Raw genomic sequence first — 24573 nt, 5'->3', positions numbered from 1 at the left:
TCATTAATGTTAGGTCTCCGTGTACTTTTAAGGGCCAGCCGTGCTGCCCTGTTTTGAGCCAACTGCATTTTTCCCAAGTCCCTCTTTGTGGCACCTGACCACATTACTGAACAATAGTCTAGGTGCGACAAAACTAGGGCCTGTAGGACCTGCCTTGTTGATAGTGTTGTTAAGAAGGCAGAGCAGCGCTTAATTATGGACATACTTTTCCCCATCTTAGCTACTGTTGTATCAATATGCTTTGACCATGACAGTCTACAATCCAGGGTTACACACAGCAGTTTAGTCACCTCAACTTGCACAATTTCCACATGATTCATTACGAGATGTAGTTGAGGTTTAGGGTTTAGTGAATGACTTGACCCAAATACAATGCTTTTAGTTTTGGAAATATTCAGGACTAACGTATTCCTTGCCACCCATTCCAAAACTAACTGCAACACTTTGTTAAGTGTTGCAGTTATTTCAGTTGCTGTAGTAGCTGACGTGTATAATGTTGAGTCATCCACATATATAGACACACTGGCTTTACTCAAAGATGGAAAGATGGAAAAAAGCAAGGGGGCCTAGACAGCTGCCATGGGGAATTGCTGATTCTACCTGGATTATGTTTGAGAGGCTTCCATTAAAGAACACCCTCCTCTGTGTTCTGTTAGACAAGTAACTCTTTATCCACATTATAGCAGGGGGTGTAAAGCCATAACACATACGTTTTTCCAGCAGCAGACTACGATCGATAATGTCAAAAGCCGCACTGAAATCTAACAAAACGGCCCCCACAATCTTTTTATCATCAATTTCTCTCAGCCAATCATCAGTCATTTGTGTAAGTGTTGTGCTTGTTGAATGTCCTTCTCTATAAGCATGATGAAAGTTTGCTGTCACTTTGTTTACAGTAAAATAGCATTGTATCTGGTCAAATACACTTTTTTTCCAATAGTTTACTAAGGGTTGGTAACAGGCTAATTGGTTGGCTATTTGAGCCAGTAAAGGGGGCTTTACTATTCTTAGGTAACGGAATGACTTTAGCTTCCCTCCAAGCCTGGGGAAGCTACATTCTAGTAGGCTTAAATTGAAAATATGGCAAATAGGAGTGGCAATATCTTCCGCTATTATCCTCAGCAATTTTCTATCGAAGTTGTCAGATCCCGGTGGCTTGTCATTGTTAATAGACAACAATAATTTTTTCACTTTACGGAATTCTAAATTACAATGCTTTTCTTTCAGAATTTGGTCAGATATACAGTGAGGGAAAAAAGTATTTGATCCCCTGCTGATTTTGTACGTTTGCCCACTGACAAAGAAATGATCAGTCTATAATTGTAATGGTAGGTTTATTTGAACAGTGAGAGACAGAATAATAACAAAAAAATCCAGAAAAACGCATGTCAAAAATGTTATAAATTGATTTGCATTTGAATGAGGGAAATAAGTATTCGACCCCCTCTCAATCAGAAATATTTCTGGCTTCCAGGTGTCTTTTATACAGGTAACGAGCTGAGATTAGGAGCACACTCTTAAAGGGAGTGCTTCTTATATCAGCTTGTTACCTGTATAAAAGACACCTGTCCACAGAAGCAATCAATCAATCAGATTCCAAACTCTCCACCATGGCCAAGACCAAAGAGCTCTCCAAGGATGTCAGGGACAAGATTGTAGACCTACACAAAGCTGGAATGGGCTACAAGACCATCGCCAAGCAGCTTGGTGAGAAGGTGACAACAGTTGGCGCGATTATTCGCAAATGGAAGAAACACAAAAGAACTGTCAATCTCCCTCGGCCTGGGGCTCAATGCAAGATCTCACCTCGTGGAGTTGCAATGATCATGAGAACGGTGAGGAATCAGCCCAGAACTACACGGGAGGATCTTGTCAATGATCTCAAGGCAGCTGGGACCATAGTCACCAAGAAAACAATTGGTAACACACTACACCGTGAAGGACTGAAATCCTGCAGCGCCCGCAAGGTCCCCCTGCTTAAGAAAGCACATATACAGGCCCGTCTGAAGTTTGCCAATGAACATCTGAATGATTCAGAGGAGAACGGGGTGAAAGTGTTGTGGTCAGATGAGAGCAAAATCGAGCTCTTTGGCATAAACTCAACTCGCCGTGTTTGGAGGAGGAGGAATGCTGCCTATGACCCCAAGAACACCATCCCCACTGTTAAACATGGAGGTGGAAACATTATGCTTTGGGGGTGTTTTTCTGCTAAGGGGACAGGACATCTTCACCGCATCAAAGGGACGATGGACGGGGCCATGTGCCGTCAAATCTTGGGTGAGAACCTCCTTCCCTCAGCCAGGGCATTGAAAATGGGTCGTGGATGGGTATTCCAGTATGACAATGACCCAAAACACACGGTCAAGGCAACAAAGGAGTGGCTCAAGAAGAAGAACATTAACGTCCTGGAGTGGCCTAGACAGTCTCCAGACCTTAATTCCATAGAACATCTGTGGAGGGAGCTGAAGGTTTGAGTTGCCAAACGTCAGCCTCGAAACCTTAATGACTTGGAGAAGATCTGCAAAGAGGAGTGGGACAAAATCCCTCCTGAGATGTGTGCAAACCTGGTGGCCAACTACAAGAAACGTCTGACCTCTGTGATTGCCAACAAGGGTTTTGCCACCAAGTACTAAGTCATGTTTTGCAGAGGGGTCAAACACTTATTTCCCTCATTAAAATGCAAATCAATTTATAACATTTTTGACATGCGTTTTTCTGGATTTTTGTTGTTGTTATTCTGTCTCTCACTGTTCAAATAAACCTACCATTAAAATGATAGACTGATCATGTAGCTCAACTGGTAGAGCACGGCGCTTGTAACGCCAAGGTAGTGGGTTCGATCCCCGGGACCACCCATACACAAAAATGTATGCACGCATGACTGTAAGTCGCTTTGGATAAAAGCGTCTGCTAAATGGCATATTTATTTATTATTATTTATTATGTCTTTGTCAGTGGGCAAACATACAAAATCAGCAGGGGATCAAATACTTTTTTCCCTCACTGTACTTGGATGTGTAGTGTCAGCAATTGTTGCTGGCATGTCATGCCTAAATTTGCTAATCTTGCCAATGAAAACATGATTAAAGTAGTTGGCAATATCAGTTGGTTCTGTGATGAATGAGCCATCTGATTCAATGAATGATGGAGCTGAGTTTGCCTTTTTTCCAAAAATTTCATTTAAGGTGCTCCAAACCTTTTTACTATCATTCTTTATGTCATTTATCCTTGTTTCATAGTGTTGTTTCTTCTTATTTGTATTCAGTTTAGTCACATGATTTCTCAATTTGCAATACGTTTGCCAATCGGTTGTGCAGCCAGACTTATTTGCCATTCCTTTTGCCTCATCCCTCTAAACCATACACATTTTCAATTCCTCATCAATCCACGGGGATTTAACAGTTTTTACAGTCATTTTCTTAATGGGTGCATGCTTATTAGTAACTGGAATAAGCAATTTCATAAATGTCTCAAGTGCAGTGTCTGTTTGCTCCTCATTACACACCATGAACCAACATATATTCTTTACATCAACAACATAGGAATCACTACAAAACGTATTGTATGACCTCTTATACACAATATTAGGCCCAGCCTTTGGAACTTTGGTTTTCCTAGATATGGCTCCTACATCCAATGAATTTGGATACTGCTTTCAAACAAATATCTGCAGCATTAGTAAAGATATAATCAATACATGTTGATGATTTAATTCCTGTACTGTTTGTAACCACACTGGTAGGATGATTGATAACCTGAACCAGGTTGCAGGCACTGGATACAGTTTGAAGCTTTCTCTTGAGTGGGCAGCCTGATGAAAGCCAGTCAATATTTAAAATCACCCTGAAAGTTTACCTCTCTATTGATATCACATACATTATCAAGCATTTCACAAGTTATCCAGATACTGACTGTTAGCACTTGGTGGTCCATAGCAGCTTCCCACCAGAATTGGCTTTAGGTGAGGCAGATTAACCTGTAGCCATATTACTTTAACAGTATTTAACATGAGATCCTCTAATCTTCACAGGAATGTGGTTCTGAATATAAACAGCAACACCTCCACCATTGGCATTTCTATATTTTCTGTAAATGTTATAACCTTGTATTGCTACCACTGTATCATCAAAGGTATTATCTAAGTGAGTTTCAGAGATATTCAGAATATGAATGTCATCTGTTACTAGCAAATTATTGATTTCATGAACCTTCTTAAGCTACATATGTTAATGTGGGCTATTTTCAGCACTTTTCTTCTGGGATGCTTACTTGTTTTTATTGCTTTACTGGGAAGCTTAGCAGCAGCAGATGTGCTCATGTTCTTTATGTTAGTGCAGGGTGAGCTGCACACAGTGGACTGCCTCCTCGGGCACACCGTTTCAGTGCTAATAGCATAAATCTGGTTCTTAGGCACATGATTACAGCACACAATAGCTGTATGATCAGCAGAGGCATTCAGGGCAGTTAGACCGACATAAATTAGGTTACTTATATCTACCGACGTCACTGATGTAATGTACATTTGCTGAAGCATTTTGACAATTCTGCGTCACAATGGTAGGGATTAGCTGAGCTGGGCTTGGGTCATTGCTAAGTCATTGTCTCAACGCAGCCTTATAATGCTGTGAAAGGATCCAGGATCCCAAATGATTTAGGTGGATCCCATCCTCCTTATAAAACGTGTTTTGTTTCCAAAAGGTATCGAAATTGTCAACAAAAGTTACACCCATTGAGCTGCAATAATCACGTAGCCAGTTATGAAGAGCAAGAATCCTGCTAAATCGTTCAATGCCACGATTCAGAGAGGGCGCAGGGCCAGATATGATGGGTTTTTTGTTAGTGTCTAGCAGAGAGTCAATCAGTTCTTTAAAATCCAGTTTCAACTGTTCAGAGCTGCCCTTCATAATGTCATTAAAACCCACATGGACTACGATAGAATCGATTTCCATGTCCTGACGTAGCACATTCGGGAGCAGCTTAGTAATGTCATTTACTCGAGGTCCGGGATAGGACATTGTTTTTCCACCAGGAATGGTCACATTTCTTACCATGGAGCTGCCCAAAAACATGGCTGGTGAGAAGGACGAGGAAATCCGCCCACTCCCACGCTTCACAGGATGCAGGCCTCCGACAGATGGAGAAGCCCTGCTCGATCCAGAGCAGGAACGGAAGGTTGCTGACGTCGACTTTGAAATCATAGTAGTAGGCACTGCGGCCGCAGACACAGGCACCCCCAGCGATGAAGGTGCAGGAAGATCAGGCTCCAGGACGGCGAAACTATTCATTGTTTGTATCCGCTCCGGGGCTCTCGTTGGGAGTGTAGACTGCTTTGCGGGAGGTCGCTGTCTTCGGCTTCCATGGCTTGTGACATGAGACTACCGTTGATTGCCTTTCTCCTCATGCTGTGCTCCTTCGATGAAGGAACTCCGGCCAAAACCGGCCAGTCAGATAACAACAAACGACAAGGCGGCGATGCATCCAACAAGCGCGAACGCCGTCCAGCCACCGGCGTAGAAAATGTCAACATTCCACTCCTCGTTTTCCCCAGTTTCTTACGTAGGCTGGCGACCTGCGTGATCAAGGAAGCCACCTCAAGCCTATAATCCTTGGCAAGTAAACAATTTCCGCATTGGAACTCAGAGTGACCCGGTTTGTCCCGAAACAAAGTGTAATAGATACAGCTCGTACAGCGCTGGAACCGTTCATTTAGTTCTCCAGACAAAGAGGGCTCCATTGCAGAACTCATCTGGTACCAACTTCGTTAGCCTGATGGCTAGCAGCTTAGTGTCTCTGTCAAGCAGGCTTCAACCTGTCTCTTAAGCGGGATTCCGGGACAAGAAATAGCGGTCCTAGCTGTTAAAAGCTAACCGCGTTGTGGAATCCACGCAAAAACAAGTTCTGTATGTCATGAGTCAATAAGTATTCAACCCCTTTGTTATGGCAAGCCTAAATACATTCAGGAGTAAAAATGTGCTTAACAAGTCACACCTACCTCATCTCTGTACCCCACACATATAATAATCTGTAAGGTCCCTCAGTCGAGCGGAGAATTTCAAAAACAGATTCAACCACAAAGACCAAGGAGGTTTTTCAATGCCTCGCAAAGAAGGGGACCTATTGGTAGATGGGTAAAAAAAAAGCAGACAATGAATATCCCTTTTAGCATGGTGAAGTTATTAATTACACTTTGGATGGTGTATCAATACACCCAGTCACTACAAAGATACAGGCGTCCTTCCTAACTCAGTTGCTGGAGAGGAAGGAAACCGCTTAGAAATGAGGCCAATGGTGACTTTAAAACAGTTACAAAGTTTAATGGCTGTGATAGGAGAAAACTGAGGATGGAACAAAAATATTGTAGTTACTCCACAATACTAACCTAATTGACAGAGTAAAAAGAAGGAAGCCTGTACAGAATAAAAAATATTCCAAAACATGCGTCCTGTTTGCAACAAGGCACTAAAGTAATACCACAAAACATGTGTGAAAGCAATTCACTTTTTGTCCTGAATACAAAGTGTTATGTTTGGGGCAAATCCAATACAACACATTACTGACCACTGTACCACTCTCCATATTTTCAAGCTTAATGGTGGGATGCATCACGGGTATGCTTGTAATCATTAAGGACTTTAGATTTTTTCAGGATAAAAAAAGAAACGGAATTGAGCTAAGCACAGGCAAAATCCTAGAGAAAAACCTGGTTCAGTTTGCTTCCCACCAGACACTGGGAGATGAATTCACCTTTCAGCAGGACAATAACCTAAAACACAAGGTCAAATCTATACTGCAGTTGCTAACCAAGAAGACAGTGAATGTTCCTGAGTGGCCGAGTTACAGTTTTGACTTAAATCTGCTTGAAAATCTATGGTGAGACTTGAAAATGGTTGTCTAGCAATGATTAACAACCAATGGGCAAATATTGTACAATCCAGGTGTGCAAATCTTTTAAGACTTAGCCAGAAAGACTCACAGCTTTAATCGCTGCCACAGGTGATTCTAACATGTATTGACTCAGGGGCGTGAATACTTATGTAAATGAGATATTTTTGTATTTCATTTTCAATAAATTTGCAAAAAAATCTAAAAACATGTTTTCACTTTGTCATTATTGGGTATTGTGTGTTGATGCGTGAGATTTTTTATTTATTTAATCCATTTTGAATTCAGGCTGTAACAAAATGTGGAATAATTCAAGAGGTATGAATACTTTCTGAACGCACTGTAAGTACCTGGGATGACATGGTATGTCCCAAGGGCTTGTCTGGAGTGAGGAGTCCACTTGGCAGGTCAGCCTGGTAGGAGAGGGGGAGTCGTCCCGAGGAGAACTCCCCAACATTAGGGGTGCCAGGGGCATTTGGGAAGACTGAGAACCCATGCTGGTTAGGGTATCCCGATCCTGGACAGAAAGAGACAGAGACACAGACACTCTTGTTACTCCAAAATGTTTACTATCAATTTACATGACAAGAAAGTTTGTTTTTTTGCAAAGAGAGCATTTGCTAATTCAGCTATTTCTAATTCTTGACTATCCAATACTTTAATTGCAACTTGTAAATAATAAGAGTAATGCTTTAGCAGGTAACTGCTATGAAATGTGATTTAGCTATTGGCCAACCAGTCAAAAACCTTTTTTATATTTTCTAGGGCTGTCAAAGTTAATGAGTTACTTATAGTTAACGTTTGACATTTTTTAAGCCATATATTTTTTGGACGGAGTTAATCGCATCTCCACTTCTCTACGTGTAGCTTATTTTATCAAATAGAAAATACAGAAATCTGGCCCGTATGATTCATTTTTAAAACGCAGAATCATATGATGCAAAAGCCATCTTACGAGACAGATTTCTGAATTTTGAATGTTACATAGATTGAAAACTTGATTGCTGACATGCAAACATTTTGGGACTATATCAACAATGGACTAATGAAACAAATACCAAAATATAGTTTTTGGTTGGAGTTTTCCTTTAAATTAAGGCCAAAAAGCACATTTTAGTTTTTATGATTTTTTATGATATAGCCAATTTTTACTTTGTGGCTGTGGCAACTAGTGGAAACTGTCGTGCCTGTTGTTCACATGCGTATTTGCCCTCTCAATGGTCCCACCTGATCTTGCCTCCAACCGACTGCCTTCCATTTTGAAGATATTCATTTTCATTAGCTAGGTTTCCATTCAGTTGGCGACAGATTTTCATGCGAATATTAAAAAATCTGCATAAAGAAAATATGTGCATTTTCCCGCCAGTGGTGTTTCCACCAAACTGACTTGTTGCAGATAAAAATGTGTGTGATGACATAGTGCACACAACATTTACTTTTTCACTTAACTTTTCATGTATGGAATACAAAATCTAAAGTTCAATGTGTATCAATCCAATTTTCAACTCTACCGATAGTCTTGTCACAACAACTGTTGCGTTAAATAGCAAATGTGCCTACTCTGGTCTTGGCACGTATGCTCTAGACAACAGCTCGCAGAGTGTGGGTATGTGCAGGTAGGCTAGTCTACATGATAACATTATTATGGATAAGAGTGAGAATATATATTTTTGTCAAACGGCAGTCAAGCATCGATCATCATGTCACAAGAATAAGACCCTCGATATTTATTGTAAAGGAGCATCAAAGCTCATCACCGTGCACTTTCACCACCCAGTGAAGTTCATCATAATTTATTTAATCTGTAGCCTAATAAACTGCATGATTTCCTGAGTCCTATTGGGAGGACAACACACCATATTATCGCATGATTCAACGTTTACTTCAATATGATGGTTATTATATCAATATTTGCGCATAGAGGCGTTTCCACTGCCATTTCTAGCATAATTAAATTTTACAGACAAAAAGATCCCACCATGTTGACCGAACAAATTGTACTGAAACTTCCTGTTTCCATAACAGCTTTCGTTAAAAAAAATGTATACGGTATGACTTTACTGGCATAAAAACTTTGGATGGAAACGTGGTTGGTGTTAGAGCGATCTGATCAATATAATGGATAATCTGTGGCTGTGTGCTCTCGGTCTGGGCAGTCTAGCAGCTAGTGCTTAAACATCCACTTGTGCGCAGCTTTGAGCAAAAACATTGAAGGAAAACGTACAGAAAGTTCAACCATAAAAACATTCCCAGGCATTTCTTTAAATAACCACAAAAAACGTTATTTGCACAGAAGTATCTAGATAGTTATGCTAACGTTAGCTAGCTAGCTAACCAAATGAGAATGTTTACAATGCCATGGCAGAATGCCTCTTGATAGGTAGGGCAAACCCGTTTAGGTGATTTCTGGTATATCATTGAAATAAATCAAATCGCAGAACGTTTTTGGACTCATTCAGCAGTTTTTACCTGATTAAGTACAATACCATTGGAAATTGATGTTGAAAGTTCAATTTATATTCATAAAACGGAAGACATTTTTAATGTGTCCAAATCAATAACCAGAAACAGTTTGTAATATATTAAAACCTAAAACGTACTATCTGAACATACATGTGCAACAATAGTAATGATATTACTTCTATTTAATTTAAACAAGCATCTTATAAACCGTACACACACCAAAAACCCTGTTTTGACAAGTGGCAATAAATAACCATTATCGTTTAGGGGTAAATCAGGTTGCACGTATTGTTAAAACTAATACAGCTCAAAAAACACACGGAATCTGGGAATAATGTGTACATCACTGGTTAGAGGACAATTTGTAGAAGACAGCTAGATATATTTTGAAGTGCAACACTTTTTTGGTTAATCACTTCCATCAATATCACGCTGAAATCAATAGAACAGAGGGCAAATGTTTGGGGTGTAGAGCGGTTTAAACTAACACTATTCAAAGAACGCACGGAATTAAATGAAAATGCCCTCGAAGCCGGTGTTTGGAGGATATATTAGTGTGACAGGTTAAAGGACATATTCATAGCCTGTTATACACTAAAAAGTATTAGTAAGTTCATGGTATGTAAGGATCTTAAAATATCTAAGGTTAAAAAGATCATGCATCCAGTACTAGTTCATAGAGATTGATAAAATTCATAAATGTGTTAAAATCCGTCAAGTGTAAAAGGGTAAATATTGTAAGAGGAATGTGTAAACGTTATATTGACTACTTTACTTTGTGGTGCCTAATTTAAGGGTAAAAGTGTTAATCTGTGATCTACTAAATGCTGTTAATCTATGAGCCTGAGATCGATTGCTCTGGTCTCCACCCAACTTTCTGGGGAAATCGCGGTCTTTTTTCCTCATTATACTAAAGTTTTCAGTGAGGAAACAACTGCATCACTCTCGTGATTATTTCTCCCCTTTTTCAGGTACGTTATTGATATAAAACGAGTTAATTTGAATGTAATAACTTGCTAACATGTCAAGAGAGTTTAAGGTATGTGTTAGTAACATCTCGAGTAAGTTAGAGTTAAGTTGAAGAGAGTTATTAGGTGCGTGTGTGAGTGAAATCTGCTTGGTTGCAGCGAAGATTAGCTTCGTACTGAGAGTAGCTGCCATTTTATGCTAATTGTGAATGAACATGTGCGCTGTTAATAATATATTTGGGGTTATTTGTATAATGTGTTTCGAATACTTTGTTGACATGGTTGATAAATGTAGTTATGGGTTACTGAGCTAAAGCTACTTTGTGTTCGACAGTTACATTGAAACATTTGTATATGTTTTAGTGAATTACAGTTTATGCTGTTGTGACTTGAATAAGCTTTGTACCCTACAAAACTCTGGTTCCTGTAGATCTGTTGTTCTGTAAAATGTGGTATTTTTGTAAAAGCATTATACTAAAGTTTTCAGTGAGGAAACAACTGCGTCACTCTCGTGATTATTTCTCCCCTTTTTCAGGGGCGTAACATTTTGGAGGCACCGCTGAGATTGCTGCTCAGATGTCCGGCTTCCACATCCTGGTCGCTGAATTCTGAGCCAGCTAAATCCCTACATAACAACCCAGGCAGGCTGCAGTGAGGAAAGTGTTGCTGTTCGAGGGGAGCTGGAAGTTGGGGGTTAAGTACGTGTCAACTGAGGCCGTTGAGAGACCATCAGAGACAGTAAGGACCATCTAATTCAGAGTCAACTCCTGCACAGTAAAGGTTCCTCCTGTCCTGTCAACATGACAACCGCCTTGGAAGAACTACAGGAAGAGGTAGTAGGAGAATTGCACAGCCTGACTAAAGACAAGTTACTAGACGTATGTGATTTCCTTGACATATCAGGCGAACAGAGAAGAGTTATTCAAGACAAATCCCGCATATCATTGATGACTCACATTATGATGTTCCTTGAAAGAGAGGAAGTTGCAGAGTTAGAAGATGGCGGCATGTCGGAATTATTGCTACTTAAAGACAAAATGACAGAGATGATCAGTGGCATAGATAGCAAGACAGGGCAAACTGACCATGATATTGAAACAGCCAGAACACATCACATAATAGAGGGACTGAGAACTGTAACCCCACAACAAGGGGTGGGAAATGAGCAGAGTACTGCAGACAAAGCCAGTGATTCCCCTGCCCATCTTCAGAGGAGCATGCAGCTCTCACCCAGTGCACAGCCCGGCTCATACTGGCGCAAAGAGTTAAAAATGTCTGGTCAGATAGGTGAACCGGGCCAGAAAGATAAACTGACTTTTTCCAGCCTTGCCCATCAGATTGAGAATGGACTTAACAGAGGCTATCCTGAGGTAGAAATAGTAGACGCAGTAATCAGGGCTATTTCTCCAGGCTCACAGCTACGCAGCTACTTGGAAGGTAAACCCCAGCTAACTCTTCCCACACTTAGATGCATCCTGCGTTCCCACTTCCAAGAGAAGAGTGCAACAGAGCTTTACAAACAGCTAGCTTCAGAAGCACAGCATAGCAAGGAGACCCCTCAAAGCTTCCTGATGCGCGTCTTAGATTTGAGGCAGAAAGTACTATTTGCGTCCCAGGAGTCAGAATCAGGGCTTAAGTATGACCCTGCTCTAGTCCAGCGCATGTGTTTACACACAGTCCTTACAGGTCTCCAGAGTGACAGTATCAGGATAGACATGCAGCCTCTCCTGCTTGATAGCGAAACATCAGATGAGGTTTTGCTAGAGAAGCTTAACATTGCTTGTGCTAATGAGAAAGACTAAACAAAAAGCGTTTTAATGCCCCACAGCCTGCTACAACCGTAAGTGTAGTCCAGTTAGAAGATACGCCATCTGCAAAGTGTCCTGTGAAGGAAGCCAAAGCTAAGATACCCGCAGAACTGTTAACAGAGTTAGCTGAACTTAAGACAGGTGTAGCTTCCCTAAAAGGTCTCAGTGCAGAGATTGCTCAGATTAAGGAGACATTACAGCAGCCTATGTTTCAGTCATCGCCTTATGCCCATGCCCCGCTTCCAGTTAGGAGGCCAGATAGGGACCCCCAGCCACCTGTTTCCCAGCAGCAGTATTACAGCAACTACAGTCAGCCCCAAGCACCTGACCCTGCGCAGTATCAATATGCACCTAACCTGTATACCAACCGCTCTGCTCAAGCTCCAAGGAGGTGTTTTGTCTGCCAGCAGGCCAGAACAGATGCACGCTGCACACACAGCTTCCGATGTGGGAGTGGAGAACATTTTCAAGCTGGATGTAAAATCCGGGGAGACAGACCATCAAAAGAGGCCCCTTTAAACGGGTAAGGGTTACCGCTGAGGGACAAGTGTTAACCGTAGCTACCAAAAAGTCCCAGAAATGTGCAAATTGTGCCAGAGAAGAGTCATTTGAGAACCTGAAACAATGTTCATCATGTGAAGAGACACTGTACTGTTCCAAAGGATGTCAAAACCAACATTGGACTAAACATAAGGAAAAATGCACTCACCTGAAAATTGACTCTACCTGTGAAAAGCTTTCCTGTACAGAAGAAAATGCCCACTCTTTACCATCCCTAGCTCAAGGTTGCCACCCCCATAAGGTCACCTCGCTAGTCGGTAGACAGTGCCTTGTTGAGTGTCACCTGAATCGCCACCACCTCCAAGCTCTATGGGACACAGGCTCTCAGGTATCGGTCATTGATGAACGATGGAAAGCGGAATCTCTCCCAAACGCAAGGCTGAGGGATGTTTCAGAAATTCTGGACTCACCTGATGATCTAAGATTGACGGCAGCAAATGGGACTGAAATGCCGTACCTGGGATGGATTGAAACAACTTTTCGGCTAGCCTCTGAAACTGACCAAACGAAGGAACTGATCATCCCAGTGCTGGTAATGAAAGGCTGTCACCTATCTCATCCCATCATAGGTTTCAATGTTATTGAGCACATCCTGACAAGGACCGAAAAGACTAAACGGTACAGTACAGTGAAAAAAGCTTTCCCAAGCCTCAAAATAAATAAGGTGAGGGCTTTTATACAGGCTGTTAGCGCAGAACAGACAGATGAATACGCAGTGAAAACCAAGAAAGAGAAGGTTGCTGTACCAAAACACAGTAGCATTCAGATTGAGTGCCGTGTAGCTTCCCAGCCTTTCAAAGATGACATGACAATGCTTTTCCAGCCAGACCTGAACCCGCAGTGGCCAGATGAACTTGAGTTCTTTGACAGACTAGTCAGAGTTAGGAAAGGTGTTTTTCCAGTTATCATGCTTGATGTCTCTAACCCCACTGACCACGACATTGCCCTGCTAGGACGCACCATAATCGGTACAGTACAAACCATTATGACTGTGTTACCTGCCCAAGTCTTTGAAAAAGCTGTCACCCCAGCCACAGTGAATCACACTAGTGTTCAAACTCCATGTACTGCTACTGAACAGTGGGATCCACCAGTAGGTTTAAGTCACCTAACCGAAGAACAGAGAGAGGTTGTTAGGAAAATGCTTAGAGAAGAGTGTCACTCCTTCTCCAGATCAGACAATGACATTGGCTGCATTGAACGATTGAAAATGACTATTTCTCTAAAGGACTCTGAACCAGTCAAGCGCACATACATGTCAGTGCCCAGGCCACTGTATCAGGAGATGAAGGGTTACCTTCATGACCTCATAGCCCAGGGTTGGGTTAGGAAGTCAAACTCTTCATATTCTTCACCTGTCGTTTGCGTTAGGAAGAAGGACGGGACCCTCCGGTTGTGTATAGATTACAGAGACCTGAACAGAAAGACACATCCCGACCGCCAGCCCATCCCTCAGGTCCAGGACATCATGGACAGTTTAGGTGGTAATTCCTGGTTCTCCCTTTTAGATCAGGGAAAAGCATATCACCAAGGGTTCATCTCTGAAGAAAGCAGATCACTGACAGCATTTGTGACCCCATGGGGACTCTATGAGTGGATACGTATGCCATTCGGCCTCATGAACGCTCCTGCAGCTTTTCAGCGTTGTATGGAGGAATGTTTGGAAGGGCTCCGGGACAACATCTGCATTCCTTATCTGGACGACACGCTAGTTTTCAGTAAAACTTTCGACAGCCATGTGAATGATGTGCAAAAGGTTTTGCAGCGTCTCAGAGAGTATGGCATCAAACTCAAGCCAAGTAAGTGTGATCTCTTTAAACCCCAGGTCCGTTATTTGGGCAGAATAGTGTCTGCAGACGGCAGCAAAGTTGACCCAGACAATTTTGAAGCAGTAAGAGCATTGAAAGAGATCAGACCACAGACTGTGTGCCAGCTCATAAAAATGCTTGGTTTACTCACTTACTACAGACAGTACATCAAAGACTTTTCTAGGAGGGCCAGCTGTCTGTATGACCTCCTGAAAGCAGATTCAGAGAAATTACCTGACCACCCACGGAAAGCAAAAACAAAGAAAGTAAGTCATGTGGTGCCCTCAAACAAGCCAATCCTGTGGACTGACCAGCATCAACAGGCACTTGAACAGCTGATTGAGTGTCTGCTTCACCCACCAGTCTTAGGTTTCCCTGACTTCACTCAGCCATTTGTTGTACACACTGATGCGTCACACCAAGGCTTGGGAGCAGTTCTTTATCAAGAGCAAGATGGGAAACTTAGGGTCATTGCTTATGGCTCTCGAACCTTAACAGCAGCTGAGAAGAACTATCACTACCACTCTGGCAAGCTAGAATTTCTAGCTCTAAAATGGGCAATCACTGATAAGTTCCATGATTATTTGTACTATGCTCCGACCTTCACTGTATACAGTGATAACAACCCGCTCAGCTACATTCTGTCTACTGCAAAACTGAACGCAACCACTTCCAGGTGGGTTGCAGAATTGGCTGATTTCCACTTTACAATAAAGTACAGGCCAGGCAGAGAGAACAGTGATGCAGATGCTTTGTCGAGGATGCCACTGGATGTAGAGTCACTGATGAGAGAATGTTCTGAGGAGCTTCCACCAGACACCATTGCCGCCACGATACAAGCAGTAGAGGTACAGAAAGAGCCTTTTGTGCCTTGGTCAATTTCAGCTGCATCTATGTCAGTATCAGCTGAAGGTGAGACAACTACAGCAACAATCAGCTCGATCCCAAAAGAGGGGATAAGAGAGGCACAAGAGTCTGATCCGGTCATCCGTCCTGTGCTCGATTTCAAGCTGTCTGGTTCCAAACCGCCAGTTAAAGAGCAAAAGGATTTCAGTCCAAAGACAAAATGCCTATTCAGAGAATGGGACAAATTGACAATCGACAGTGATGGTATTCTTTACAGAATCACTACAGCCCGCAAGCAGTTAGTTCTACCAGAGCAGTACAAAGGTAAAGTGATGGAAGAGTTGCACAATAACATGGGACACCAAGGTACTGACCGCACTGTATCACTAGTACGTGACCGCTTCTTCTGGCCTTATATGCAATCTGACATTGAGCACTATGTGACTAAAACTTGTAGCTGTGTCAAGCAGAAAAAGCCAGGCCATGAAACAAGAGCTCCTCTGACAAACATTGTGACAACACAGCCATTTGAACTGGTATGTATAGATTTCCTCCATCTCGACAGATGCAAAGGGGGATATGAGTACATCCTCGTGATTGTTGATCATTTTACACGTTTCACTCAAGCCTACGCCACCACATCAAAGTCAGGAAAAACTGCTGCAAATCTCATCTTCAATGACTTTGCCCTGAAGTTTGGGTTCCCCTCCCGCATCCACCATGACCAAGGGGGAGAATTCGAAAATCAGTTGTTCCATCAGTTAAAGAAACTCAGTGGCATGGCGGGGTCCAGAACAACACCCTACCACCCGATGGGGAACGGTCAAGTGGAACGAATGAACAGAACATTGTTGCAAATGCTAAAGACACTAACTGAGACACAAAAGTCAAACTGGAAGGAGTCTCTAAACAAACTGGTTTATGCCTATAACTGCACCCGTTGCGAAGTGACTGGCTATTCACCATTTTATCTTCTGTTTGGGAGATCACCCAGGCTTCCAGTTGATATGTTCTTTGGATTGTGCACAGAGGCAGGTTCCAGTAACCAGCGAGACTACGTGGAGAACTGGAAACGAGGAATGGAAGAAGCATACGCCATTGCAAATGAAAATGCTCAGAAAGCTGCTGAAAGAAGTAAGAAGTACTATGACACTAAAGTTAGGAGTTCAAAGCTACAGCCTGGCGAGCGAGTTCTGATTAAAAACCTGACACCAAGAGGAGGACCAGGCAAACTCCGTAACTATTGGGAAGATCAAATTCACACAGTAGTGAGACAAATGGGTTCAGACCTGCCGATTTATGAGTTGAGACCAGAAAAGGGTAGGGGACGCTACCGGGTCCTGCACAGAAACCTGCTCATGTCCTGTGACCACTTACCTTTTGAGAGACAACCAGAAATGACTAAAGATGACAAAAGTAAGAAAAAGAGACATCAGCCTGGATCACAGCCTCTAGATTCTGATGAAGACAGCGGGGATGAATATGACCTTCATCATGAGCCGCTACAGGTCCCCACATCTCCTACAGTACCTGAGAGGTATGCTGAACCAGCGAGAGAGTCGGAAAACAGGCCCCCACCAGTGAAACAGACAGTTGCGGTGCCAGTTCCTGATACGCTACCAGCACAGCCTCTTGTTGAAAATCAGCTGGAGGAGAAAACAACAGTTAAAGAACTGCCTGCTGAGGAGATGAACTTGCCTGCTGAAAATGTGCCTGATGATCGTCCACTAAGTGCCTTTCCTTCATTAACTGCTGCTGCTGAACCTGAGGAACCAGCTTACCAGCTGCCACAAAGAGAGAGACACCCTCCAAGACGTATCACCTATGATCAGCTTGGTATCCCTTCCTGCTACAGTATCCAGCCACAGCTGTTCCCTGTCTACCCTGCACCAGGACTGGTTCCATGGCTGCCATCACTACAGCGATATTACCTTCAGCCACCCTACATGTATGGACTTCAGCAAACTTGAGGCTACAGAGTTGACATGTTTGACCATGGACTACTGACTGATTTCACAGACTTTCACGAGACAATTAGCAGACTATGCATATAGATCATTAAAACTGATGGACTGTTGACAATAGTATGAGAAAAGACTGCTTATGGACTGTTTATACACCTGGTCAACAGATATGGACTGTGAATATAACTTCTTGGTTCTATTTGAACTGTGAACTTTGACCTCTGCTCAAGGACTAGCTTACAGAAGAGGATTTTCTACGTCCAGTGCTTATAGACTGTTTAAGAAGACAATGTTGGTAATGTTGGGACAACATTTATTTTGTCGGGGAGAGTGTGACAGGTTAAAGGACATATTCATAGCCTGTTATACACTAAAAAGTATTAGTAAGTTCATGGTATGTAAGGATCTTAAAATATCTAAGGTTAAAAAGATCATGCATCCAGTACTAGTTCATAGAGATTGATAAAATTCATAAATGTGTTAAAATCCGTCAAGTGTAAAAGGGTAAATATTGTAAGAGGAATGTGTAAACGTTATATTGACTACTTTACTTTGTGGTGCCTAATTTAAGGGTAAAAGTGTTAATCTGTGATCTACTAAATGCTGTTAATCTATGAGCCTGAGATCGATTGCTCTGGTCTCCACCCAACTTTCTGGGGAAATCGCGGTCTTTTTTCCTCATTATACTAAAGTTTTCAGTGAGGGAACAACTGCATCACTCTCGTGATTATTTCTCCCCTTTTTCAGGTACGTTATTGATATAAAACGAGTTAATTTGAATGTAATAACTTGCTAACATGTCAAGAGAGTTTAAGGTATGTGTTAGTAACATCTTGAGTAAGTTAGAGTTAAGTTGAAGAGAGTTATTAGGTGCGTCTGTGAGTGAAATCTGCTTGGTTGCAGCGAAGATTAGCTTCGTACTGAGAGTAGCTGCCATTTTATGCTAATTGTGAATGAACATGTGCGCTGTTAATAATATATTTGGGGTTATTTGTATAATGTGTTTCGAATACTTTGTTGACATGGTTGATAAATGTAGTTATGGGTTACTGAGCTAAAGCTACTTTGTGTTTGACAGTTATATTGAAACATTTGTATATGTTTTAGTGAATTACAGTTTATGCTGTTGTGACTTGAATAAGCTTTGTACCCTACAAAACTCTGGTTCCTGTAGATCTGTTGTTCTGTAAAATGTGGTATTTTTGTAAAAGCATTATACTAAAGTTTTCAGTGAGGAAACAACTGCGTCACTCTCGTGATTATTTCTCCCCTTTTTCAGGGGCGTAACATTAGCACGGGTGTTGTTTATGAATTTATTCATACAATTTCATCCTTCCACAAGATATAGTCCCCACACAAATCTAGGGTTGCTACCCAAGCCGGCTGGTCGTTCATTCTATCGGTTCCGTTGCCAGAGACGCAACCCAGTCATTCCGTCTTTCGTTCTAAATGTTCCATTGCCATTCTGGCTGGCAACGTTCTCATCCCTTGCTTGCTAGCTAGCCAACTACGGCTAACTTACAGTCACATCAAAAAGTGCAGCCAGAATAACAACAGTAGCATCATTTGTATTTGTTTAAGCTGTTTTCTAGTGACATTTATTTGGATACATCCATAACAATGAGCTAATGAGGCGCGATTTCGCCTGGCATAGAAAATGTGCTCACTCGTCAGAACACTGTTGGTCAGAGGAGCAAGCCAATAACACAGCTAACAACACAATCACTTAAAATTGAAGGTGGAAAGACTGCAAACTAGCTGCACTTCATTTCGTTTGACCTTTTTTCAATTGACATTTCTTTGTACAGTAAGGGAAAAAAGTATTTGATCCCCTGCTGATTTTGTACGTTTGCCCACTGACAAAGAAATGATCAGTCTATAATTTTAATGGTAGGTTTTTGTGAACAGTGAGAGACAGAATAACAACAAAAAAATCCAGAAAAACGCATGTCAAAAATGTTATAAATTGATTTGCATTTTAATGAAGGAAATAAGTATTTGACCCCCTCTCAATCAGAAAGATTTCTGGCTCCCAGGTGTCTTTTATACAGGTAACGAGCTGAGATTAGGAGCACACTCTTAAAAGGAGTGCTCCTAATCTCAGCTTGTTACCTGTATAAAAGACACCTGTCCACAGAAGCAATCAATCAATCAGATTCCAAACTCTCCACCATGGCCAAGACCAAAGAGCTCTCCAAGGATGTCAGGGACAAGATTGTAGACCTACACAAGGCTGGAATGGGCTACAAGACCATCGCCAAGCAGCTTGGTGAGAAGGTGACAACAGTTGGTGCGATTATTCGCAAATGGAAGAAACACAAAATAACTGTCAATCTCCCTCGGCCTGGGGCTCCATGCAAGATCTCACCTCGTGGAGTTGCAATGATCATGAGAACGGTGAGGAATCGGCCCAGAACTACACGGGAAGATCTTGTCAATGATCTCAAGGCAGCTGGGACCATAGTCACCAAGAAAACAATTTGTAACACACTACGCCGTAAAGGACTGAAATCCTGCAGCGCCCGCAAGGTCCCTCTGCTCAAGAAAGCACATATACAGGCCCGTCTGAAGTTTGCCAATGAACATCTGAATGATTCAGAGGAGAACTGGGTGAAAGTGTTGTGGTCAGATGAGACCAAAATCGAGCTCTTTGACATCAACTCAACTCGCCGTGTTTGGAGGAGGAGGAATGCTGCCTATGACCCCAAGAACACCATCCCCACCATCAAACAGACCTCCTGTAGCTCAGTTGGTAGAGCATGGCTCTGGCAACACCAGGGTTTTGGGTTCGATTCCCACGGGGGGCCAGTATGAAAAATGTATGCACTCACTAACTGTAAGTCGCTCTGGATAAGAGTGTCTGCTAAATGAGTAAAATGTAAAAAATGTCAAAATGTCAAACATGGAGGTAGAAACATTATGCTTTGGGGGTGTTCTGCTAAGGGGACAGGACAACTTCACCGCATCAAAGGGACGATGGACGGGGCCATGTACCGTCAAATCTTGGGTGAGAACCTCCTTCCCTCAGCCAGGGCATTGAAAATGGGTTGTGGATGGGTATTCCAGCATGACAATGACCCAAAACACATGGCCAAGGCAACAAATGAGTGGCTCAAGAAGAAGCACATTAAGGTCCTGGAGTGGCCTAGCCAGTCTCCAGACCTTAATCCCATAGAAAATCTGTGGAGGGAGCTGAAGGTTCGGGTTGCCAAACGTCAGCCTCGAAACCTTAATGATTTGGAGAAGATCTGCAAAGAGGAGTGGGACAAAATCCCTCCTGAGATGTGTGCAAACCTGGTGGCCAACTACAAGAAACGTCTGACCTCTGTGATTGCCAACAAGGGTTTTGCCACCAAGTACCAAGTCATGTTTTGCAGATGGGTCAAATACTTATTTCCCTCATTAAAATGCAAATCAATTCATAACATTTTTTACATGATTTTTTTGTTGTTATTCTGTCTCTCACTGTTCAAATAAACCTACCATTAAAATTATAGACTGATAATTTCTTTGTCAGTGGGAAAACGTACAAAATACTTTTTTCCCCTCACTGTAAATATCCATAAACATGATGCCAGCTGATTCATGATTTCGACTGGCTAAGAAACGCTGCCTGCCTGTCTGTCTCGTTCCGACACGTTCATTACTATGGGACACCTGGAGATCAGATTTGAATATTGAAACACTGTTGCAAATGTCGGAGACAGACAGCAAGGTTGATACAAATCTCTGCTGTTGAAAACTAAATGTTAGTCTAAAAGAAATGTGAGATCATGTCTAGATGCTTTTTATAGTGGAGATCAAGTTTATTAATTGCTTGCCTGGGCTGATGAAACAGTGGATTGCAGGATGGAACAGAGTAAAATAGGCATTTTAACGTCATAGATTTAGCCAGAGGTAACTTGTGGAATAGACACCGGCTGGAATGCAGTTTTAACCAATCAGCATGGTTAGATGACAACTTGAAGAAGGCTTTTATCTATATTTTGGAATGTCGGATGTTGATTTCGGGAGTGTGCCATCACGGAACACCACTTTTTCTGTTAACTTACACAAATCACGATGCGGCATAGGATATCAACAGCTATTTAAGTGATAGTTTGACTGTCAAAATCCATGTATTGGTGTGTGACCAGCGACTTTTATAGAGAGATCGCCCCGAGTTTTCCCTGCCATTTAATTAACTCTGCGTTCTAAGTGGTTCTAATTCCAGTGTGTGACAAAATCAACGGTACAAAAAAAGATATTTATCTGTTTTAAGCAATCATCATTGTGATGACTATAAACGTATCGAGGTAAAAACGATGTGTAATTCCACTCAATTTTATGGGATGAAAACGCAAGCTTGTGTAAGGTAGTAACAAACTGTCCACATTAGGGAAATTAGCACAATATACAATAATTTCATATGACAAAATAATTAAACATGTCAATTTAAGATGATAGTATATGTTGCCCACTCACAAACTATTGCATCAGTGGTCCTCTGTAGCTCAGCTGGTAGAGCACAGCACTTGTAACGCCAAGGTAGTGGGTTCGATCCCCGGGACCACCCATACACAAAAATGTATGCACGCATGACTGTAAGTCGCTTTGGATAAAAGCGTCTGCTAAATGGCATATTATTATTATTATTATTACATATATTTATCACTAATTTAACCATTTAGAGAGTTAAAAAATTAAATGCTCTCAAACATATTATACCTACAACCCAATGTGATGTTTTTTTTTATGGAAACATCTTTAATTAGTCCAACTATTTCAAAAAAGGTGATTAATCGAGTTATTCACACAAAAAAAACCATGCAATTAACTCAATAATATAATCTATACAGTCGTGGTCAAATGTTTTGAGAATGACACAAACACTAATTTTCACAAAGTCTGCTGCCTCAGTTTTGATGATGGCAATTTGCATATACTCCAGAATGTCATGAAGAGTGATCAGATGAATTGCAATTCATTGCAAAGTCCCTCTTTGCCATGAAAATGAACTTAATCCCAAAATAAACATTTCCACTGCATTTCAGCCCTGCCACAAAAGGACCAGGTGCCATCATGTCAGTGATTCTCTCGTTAACACAGGTGAGAGTGTTGACGAGGACAAGGCTGGAGATCACTCTGTCATGCTGATTGAGTTAGAATAACAGACTGGAAGCTTTAAATGGAGGGTGGTGCTTGAAATCATTGTTCTTTAATAATTTTAATTTAATTTAATTTAATTTTTAATTTAATTTTTAATTTAATATTTAATTTAATATGCCATTTAGCAGACGCTTTTTTCCAAAGCGACTTACAGTCATGCGTGCATACATTTTTGTGTATGGGTGGTCCCGGGGATCGAACCCACTACCTTGGCGTTACAAGCGCCGTGCTCTACCAGTTGAGCTACAGAGGACTGTTAACCATGGTTACCTGCAAGGAAACACGTGCCGTCATCATTGCTTTGCACAAAAAGGGCTTCACAGGCAAGGATATTGCTGCTAGTAAGATTGCACCTAAATCAACCATTTATCGGATCATCAAGAACTTCAAGGAGAGAGATTCAATTGTTGTGAAGAAGGCATCAGGGCGCCCAAGAAAGTCCAGCAAAGTGCCAGGACCGTCTCCTAAAGTTGATTCAGCTGCGGGATTGGGGCACCACCAGTGCAGAGCTTGCTCAGGAATGGCAGCAGGCAGGTGTGAGTGTATCTGCACCCACAGTGAGGCGAAGACTTTTGGAGGATGGCCAGGGGTCAAGAAATGGCAGCAAAGAAGCCACTTATCTCCAGGAAAAACATCAGGGACAGACTGATATTCTTCAAAAGGTACAGGGCTAAAGGGTAGAGCTGCCGCTTTCAAGGAGCGGGACTCTAACCCGGACGCTTATAAGAAATCCCGCTATGCCCTCCGACGAACCATCAAACAGGCAAAGAGTCAATACAGGACTAAGTTTGAATCGTACTACACCGGCTCTGACGCTCGTTGGATGTGGCAGGGCTTGAAAACTATTACAGACTACAAAGGGAAGCACAGCCGCGAGCTGCCCAGTGACACAAGACTTCCAGACGAGCTAAACCACTTCTATGCTCGCTTCGAGGCAAGCAACACTGAAGCATGCATGAGAGCACCAGCTGTTCCGGATGACTATGTGATCACGCTCTCCGTAGCCAATGTGAGTAAGACTTTTAAGCAGGTCAACATTCACAAGGCTGCAGGGCCAGACGGATTACCAGGACGTGTACTCCGAGCATGTGCTGACCAACTGGCAAGTGTCTTCACTGACATTTTCAACATGTCCCTGACTGAGTCTGTAATGCCAACATGTTTCAAGTAGACCACCATAGTCCCCGTGCCTAAGGACCCTAAGATAACCTGCCTAAATGACAACCGACCCGTAGCACTGACGTCTGTAGCCGTGCTTTGAAAGGCTGGTCATGGCTCACATCAACACCATTATCCCAGAAACCCTAGACCCACTCCAATTTGCATACCGCCCCAACAGATCCACAGATGATGCAATCTCTATTGCACTCCACACTGCCCTTTCCCACCTGGACAAGAGGAACACCTACGTGAGAATGCTATTCATTGACTACAGCTCAGCATTCAACACCATAGTGCCCTCAAAGCTCATCACTAAGCTAAGGATCCTGGGACTAAACACCTCCCTCTGCAACTGGATCCTGGACTTCCTGACGGGCCGCCCCCAGGTGGTAAGAGTAGGTAACAACACATCTGCCATACTGATCCTCAACACGGGGGCCCCTCAGGGGTGCGTGCTCAGTCCCCTCCTGTACTCCCTGTTCACTCATGACTGCATGGCCAGGCACGACTCCAACACCATCATTAAGTTTGCAGACGATACAACAGTGGTAGGCCTGATCACCGACAACGATGAGACAGCCTATAGGGAGGAGGTCAGAGACCTGGCCGTGTGGTGCCAGGATAACAACCTCTCCCTCAACGTGACCAAGACAAAGGAGATGATTGTGGACTACAGGAAAAAAAAGAGGACTGAGCACACCCCCATTCTCATCGACGGGGCTGTAGTGGAACAGGTTGAGAGCTTCAAGTTCCTTGGTGTCCACATCACCAACAAACTATCATGGTCCAAACACACCAAGACAGTCGTGAAGAGGGCACGACAAAGCCTATTCCTCCTCAGGAGACTGAAAAGATTTGGCATGGGTCCTCAGATCCTCAAAAAGATTCTAAGGTTGCACCATCGAGAGCATCCTGACTGGTTGCATCACCGCCTGGTATGGCAACTGCTCGGCCTCCGACCGCA

At 42.4% G+C, this 24573-nt stretch overlaps 1 protein-coding gene across 1 annotated transcript in view; it reads right to left on the bottom strand.

The window, feature by feature from the left end:
* Positions 1-24573, bottom strand: part of LOC311144616 (zinc finger MIZ domain-containing protein 2-like) — a 92327-nt gene that overhangs the window by 6134 nt on the left and 61620 nt on the right. The window contains exon 17 of the mRNA XM_084180654.1: positions 7233-7399. Within this exon, the coding sequence (XP_084036780.1) occupies positions 7233-7399 (167 nt within the window). The remainder of the gene's footprint in view (positions 1-7232; positions 7400-24573) is intronic.

Source organism: Coregonus lavaretus (genome assembly GCF_964263955.1).
Source record: "Coregonus lavaretus genome assembly, chromosome: 17".
NCBI lineage: Eukaryota > Metazoa > Chordata > Actinopteri > Salmoniformes > Salmonidae > Coregonus > Coregonus lavaretus.
Note: the sequence above shows the minus strand (reverse complement) of the source record. Positions and strands in the feature narration are given on the sequence as shown.